At 46.2% G+C, this 6668-nt stretch overlaps 1 protein-coding gene across 1 annotated transcript; it reads left to right on the top strand.

Annotated features, from left to right (window-relative positions):
• Nucleotides 1–5487: 5487 nt before the first annotated feature.
• On the top strand, nucleotides 5488–5841 carry LOC311165010 (endogenous retrovirus group K member 25 Pro protein-like; the record flags this gene model as incomplete). Its single annotated transcript, XM_084224717.1, has 1 exon — nucleotides 5488–5841. The coding sequence occupies one exon, from the start codon at nucleotides 5488–5490 to the stop codon at nucleotides 5839–5841; it is 354 nt and encodes a 117-aa protein (XP_084080843.1).
• Between the last annotated feature and the right edge of the window lie 827 nt (nucleotides 5842–6668).

Genomic DNA, 6668 nt, shown 5'->3' with positions numbered 1-6668 from the left:
AACTAATCAGAATGTTGTATTGAGATTGATGATTATAGGGAGACCATAAGAGGTCTGGCAGCCAAGATTAAAAAGGTGGCCCATGTCCCAGTCCAAAAATGGAATTCTATTCTACAGTCCTCATGGTGGGAAAAATTATTTGATAGAGCATGATGGAACAAGGTAATGTTTCTTGTGCTCTGTTTAGTAGCTAGAGTCCTATTCCTCTCTTGTCTGATACCATGCTTTATCAGACTGATCCACTCTGTGGTCCGAGGAATGCAGATTGTAATAGTTCCCATAGACTCGGAGGGAGCTTCCGGAAGCGATGCATCCAAAATCATGTGGTTGGGAGAGAGAAAGTAGGTCAGCAATGCGGGAGAAGCATTGGCCAAGTTTGAAGAACAAACTAAGGGAACGAATTATGTAATATATCAGGGCATCCCACAAGGGGAATACTGGGTAGTGTAAAAGGCTACTCCGTTTGTGAGGAACCCTCAATGGTGATGGGTAGATGTAGGAAGTTAAAAATTTAACAAATTACAAGCATGAAATAAATTGGTGAAATAAACAGGGAGGGATTGTTATCTACATAGAGTTAATTCATGCTATTTGTATAGATATGTGTGTATAAAATATTGTAAAAATCCAACTCATGTCCTTGACCACCCTGGCTGGGAACAGAGTCCTATTTCTATTTAATTAGAAAACGCTAAAGATAATATCAAGTCCGTTAGCTTAAGAATGAAGTCTTCCCGGACCATGAACGTCGACTTCCCAGAAATGCTTAAGCTTCTCAGCCATACGGACACTGGGACTGGCTTTTGCATCAGCATGGACCCAGCGATACATGTGAAAGAAGGCTATTCTGGAGGAGCTCAGACAGTCATTGGGACAGGTGGACTGGCTTTGTATCTATATGATCCAGCTCTACATGTGAAAGGACACAAAGGACATTCTGTCATTCCGGCCCCAGGTGGAATATATGGGATATAAGCTGGCTGTATGAGACAGTCGGGGTGAACCACCGGGGAAATGCTGGCACTCTGTCAGTTGGATCCAGGTTCACCCAGCGCCAGATTCTGGAGCTGACGTTGTCTTGGCTGTGGTGGATTTTTTAAAATTGTATTTTGTTACTGATCTAATAAATTTTTGTTAATTTTTTTTTTTAAATTGCCTGCAGATTCGATCATTTATAACAGTAGACATTGACATTCTCTTTTGTACTTTATATGGCCTTCTATAAAAGCATTTTAAGGGAACTTTTCTTTGGCTCTAGGTTTAGTCTGAATCTGCAAAAATGCTAGTGGAAGAGCTTGGGGCCAGGGTAAATTTGTTTCCTGCTCTAGCCTTACAATTTGCTGTTTAATCAAATGATTCATTTTCTCTACCTGGCTACTCAGTTGAGGGTGGTATGGGGTACAAAGTTCCTAATCTATGCCTAGGTGCAAATGTTAATCTGGTGCCTTATTGTTGAAATAAAATGTGATCCACTGTCTGAAGATATTGCAGTTGGAAATCTGAAGTGTGGTATTATTTCTTGTGATAATACTCTGGCTACGTTTTGAGCTTTGGTAGTCTTAGTGGGAATGGTGTCCACTCACCCTGGAAATACATCTGTCAATACTAATAATGATAACCCCCTTTTCTTGGGACTCTGTAAAGTCAATTTGCCAGTGCTGCCTGGGTCTATGGCCCCTACTAATTTGGCCTAGTTTTGGGGATATTTTTAGTGTTAATCTTAAGGTAATTGTCACACTGCAGGGTTACCTGGGTGATGGTGGCATATAAATTCTTTGTAAAGATTCCTTTACTTAAATAGGTGTTCAAAGCATCAGTTCCTCAGTGCGTGTTCTGCTGTTCTTCCCTCACTAATGACTTCAACAAATGAGAAGGAATAACTAGTTTCTTGTTAATAGTATCTTACCCTTCTATGTCATATCTCTCTTCTTGATTTTGGATTAACTTTCTGTATTTCATATTATACTCTGCCGTACTTTCAAAGGAAATTTGTCTATCTGGAATTAGGGTTCTTTTAGTGGGAATCTCACTTTTTGCTGTTCTTTTCCTTCTCTGTCCACCACCTTATTTCTTCTAATTCTGAGCTCACTTTCTGGTGTGAATGTGCAAAATTTCTTAATGTGCATAATTGCTACCTTTTCAAGCAGGTGAACTGCTTCTACTAGTAGGACTATCTTTGGTGTGTGTGAAATGTTTTTCCCTTCTGAGGTTTGTGTGGGCCGAAGAGCCAGCCAAAGAAAGGCTTGTTACATTCCCCGGCAGAGCTAGCCCCTGAGCTACCAACTTTTTGATTAGGGTGAGCAAGTATCACCCTCATAGGCCTTTGCGGTTCTATGTTAATCCCTTGTTGCCCATTGGTCCCTCCCCTTGTGCTCCGCCCCGATCCTGCATCCTATTCGTTACCAGTTTTGTCCCCCCCCTCACCTTCCCTAGATATACCCCGATAAAGTGAGTGCTTTTCCCCACTTAGAAGAGCTTCTGTTCCTGGCCTCCTCTGTGGAATGCCATACAGAGCTCCAGTCTCTTTTGTCCGCATTATCTGGAGGAAGAAGCTAGAACATCACACACTGAGCTGGGAGAAGGATGTGCCTGTGCCCCTGAGCCATCTTTCTTAGGACGCTCTTCAGGAATATTGCAGCACCCTTACACCACCCTGCTGCTGCAGCAATTGGTGCCCAATGCGAGGCAGCTCCTAAGAGCCCCTGAAAAAGTGTCCACTGCATTTTTCACTGCAGAGCATGATGCTGTTGGATTGCCACCCCTTGTGTTCTGGTAAGGGCCATCCAATGGGCAATGACCAGGACCCTCACTGCACATCTGGGGAAGAAGAGGAGGAAGATCCCTTGAGGACCGGCCATGGGGTGACCACCTATCCACCAGCTTTCCATTGACCCATCAGGCATCGACCTAAAGAAAGACTGTGAGTTTTATATATTCGGATCTTTTGCTTTTCAGTTTCCTTTTGCTGCTGGATGGAGAGCAAGACAGCCAGGATGGGAAACAAGCTTAGTAGGCCTGAGTTCAGCCCTCCTGAGAGAGACCTTTGTCTCCAACATGTAGGTGCCTTTGTTGCAGGAAATTTTAAGTTTTCAAAGGGAGATTTAAAAAGGTTCATCCATTGTGTTTTTAAACATTTTCCTTGAGACAATTGTAATTCTGTTCATATGGGCTCATTTTGGGATGAAGTTGGAAAAGAGTTATGTAGTGTTCAAGCCAACAGGGATATTTCAGTTGCTAAGTTTTTTCCTCTGTTCCACATTATCGTTCAGTCTGTCAATAAACTGGGAAATGTTTTGGGGAATGTTTTAGGAGAAGTCTTGGGTCACCAGTTGAAAACCCCTTCCCCTTCAACCTCTCCCCGTGCTCCCAAATCCACTTCCCCGTTTGAGGGGTGGTTGCTCCCAACAGGCACGGGGTTGCTGCTGTCTCTCTGATGCCCCCCAATCACGTCTCTCCCCTTGCCAGGACAGCACTGGCCATGCTGCTCTGGACCTTTCTCCCAACCTTCTCCCTATGCTCACCTACCTGATTGCGTCTCCCCCAGTGAAAGTTTCCCACAAAATGGCTCTGGCAATGTTGCCAGCCCCACCATTTTGTGTCCAAGTTTTCCTGCCCTTAAGCCCCAAAATGGCCATTTTCCCGCCTCTACCCCTCCTTTTTCAGTGCCTCCCATCATGCCCTGCTCCTCCTCTCTTCCCACATTGTCAATGGGTGTAACTGTGTCGGGACCCTCCCCTTCCATGAGGAAACCTCTCCCCATTCATGGGGGACCCCATTCACACCCCCTCCGATCTAAGCCCCTCTCCTCATAGTGCCTCCACTTCCAGTTCTCACAACACAGGGACCAGAAATCAGGATGAGAGAGACCAGAAGGAGGCCATATTGGCTTCCACTGCCATGTCAACAGGCAAGTTATGATCTCCCAAAGAGGCCCCGTGCTGTTATCAGGGACCTTTCATCCTCTTCAGAGGATGAGAACAGCAATTCCTCAGGCTCCAATTCTGACCCTGGGTGTGAGGATTGCTGGCCCAAAATTCAGAGGGAAACCGCTTGGGAGGGAGACTCAGAACTGGCCAAAAAGATCTTGGCTTTTCTGGTTGTGTATAAATGTAGCTGGAGGGGGGAAACTGCTAATATGTGGGAACCCCTACCCTAAGGGGAGTTAAAGGAGTTGTGTAAAGCAGCTGAAGAGCACGGTCAAGGTCCCCTGGTTTTCAAAAACCTATTTGAAGCCACCTTCACTGCTCATGTCCTGGTACCACATGATATCAAAAATATTTTGAACTTCCTCCTCTCCCAGCTGAATACAGCTGTGGGAAAGGCAATAGAAAAAACACCTGAAACAATTGGCAGACACATATTCCAAGGATTCTAACAAACCTAATCTAACTCTTGAACAAATGGTGGCAGAAGGCGACTTCCTAAAGCCTCAAGACCAGGCTAAAGACTTAGATGAGGCAGTTCTCAAAGACATTGCTACTGCCACAAAAACATCCTTGCTCATCACCGCAGATGACAGGGTGCCAACACAAGGCTTCACAAACATTGAACAAGGGACAAGTGAATCTTTCATTCAGTATATAGACAGATGGAAAATATCACTTGAAAGACAAATAGAGAGCACAGAAGTTCAAAAGGAACTATTAACAAAGATGGCCATGGCAAATGCCAATGACCAGTGCAAAGCAATACTAAGAGCTCTCCCCCTTGACACGGAACCAACTACAGATCAAATGATTGAAGCCTGCACTGAAAACACTGTGGCCTTAGCAGTTGCCAAGGGGGTTGCAGAAGAGATGTCTAGCTAGCACTTATGTGGTACAACAAAGAGACCAATCACTGTTTCAATTGGGATGAACTCAGACATTACTTTAAAGACTGTCCTGAGAGACGCTTTTTTCAGGACCAACAGCACCATCCCACCAACCACCAGTGGCCCCCAAGACAGAACCGGCACCAGCAGCCTTTGGGAAACTTCCAGCAGAGCACAGGATGGCCCCATGCTCTGACACCAAATCAAATGCCGTATCACTCCATCCCACCAGCGAGGTCCACCATTCCCCTTGCAAGATCTACCACTGACCATCAGAAGCAGGGAAGTGGACTGCAAGCAGCACCATCGCTGTGGGAGATCCGCGAGCACATCAGGAAGATCCAACACATGGAGTGATACAGGTGGGAACCCAACGCCAGCTGGTAAGCAAACTGTCTATTGACTTTAATGTTGACTGTGTCCATAAAGTTCCCATAGGAAAATGTGGGCCACCAGGTGGTCCCTCAAATATTTTAATTTTTGGGGACACCTTTCGTGGTCCTGAACAAATTTATGTATTGCCTGAAGTACAAACTATTAATCCAGGGGAAGAAATATTTGTGCAACTTTGCTGCACAGACTTACCATTTTATTTTCCCAAAGGAGCTCCAATTTCCCAAGCATTCCTTTTAACACCTGACTGTCCAGAACAGGTTCCCTTCAACCCCACTACGATGTGGGCTCAGGTTGTGGGCTCCAGCAAACCTGTTGTAGAGTGTGGCCTGTTCTGGGGAGGAGGTCCAGTCCACCGCCCAGGCATGATGGACACTGGGGTGGATGTCACCATTATTGCCTGCTCTGAGTGGCCAGCCAACTGGGAACTACAGCCCATGGCGGGGATGATCTCAAGGACTGTAGGAGTTGCAGTGTCCATGAGGAGCAAGAGGAACATCATCGTAGAAGGCCTCGAGGAAAAAATGGCAACCATCAGGCCATTCGTAGTACAGGCACCAATAACGCTCTGGGGGAGGGATGTGCTGTCACAGTGGGGGGGCGAGGGGGAGGGTTTGTCTACAAATCCCCAGTAGGGACTTTTAGTGGGGGCCGATGAAGAGTGTGCAAGACCTGCCATCTGCCAGCTCACATGGGAACAACACCATCCAGCGTAGGTTGATCAGTGGCCCCTATCTGACACGGAACTGCGCACACTAGAAGGCCTCATACAGGAGCAGCTTGCCAAGGGCTACATTACAGAGACCAACAGCCCTTGGAACTCTCCTATCTTTGTTTTGCAAAAACCCAGCAAAGATAGGTGGAGGCTTCTCCACAATCTCAGAAAAATTAACAATGTGATTGAAGATATGGGTCCCTACAGCCCAGCATGCCCTCACCTTCCATGTTACCTCAGGACTGGAAGTTCACTATATTAGACATTAGGGACCGCTTTTTTAACATTCCTCTCCATCCCCAGGATGCCCCAAGACTCGCATTCTCTGTTCCCTCCCCAAACAGACAGGCCCCTCTGAAAAGGTACCACTGGCTTGTCCTCCCACAAGGAATGAAAAATTCCCCCACCATATGCCAGTGGTACGTGGCCCACAACCTGTCCCCGATGAGAACTCTGTTTCTGGACACAATCATATTACATTACATGCATGACATTCTAGTCTGTGCACCAGACAGCAACTCCCTAAAAGAGACCATACAAAAGACAATTCAAACCATTGAAGACACTGGATTTGAAATCCGCGAGGACAAGATTCACTACCCCTGGCCCTGGACCTACCTGAGACTCTAGATTCATGAGCATGTCGTTGTACCCCAGCAGCTGACAATCTGGGATTACCTGAAGACCCTGCGGGACCTACACCAACTCTGTGGGTCCATCAACTGGGTACATCCCCTGCTGGGAATA

Source organism: Fringilla coelebs (assembly GCF_963513975.1).
Source record: "Fringilla coelebs genome assembly, chromosome: Z".
Classification (NCBI taxonomy): domain Eukaryota; kingdom Metazoa; phylum Chordata; class Aves; order Passeriformes; family Fringillidae; genus Fringilla; species Fringilla coelebs.
This window is presented reverse-complemented; position numbering and strand designations above follow the sequence as displayed.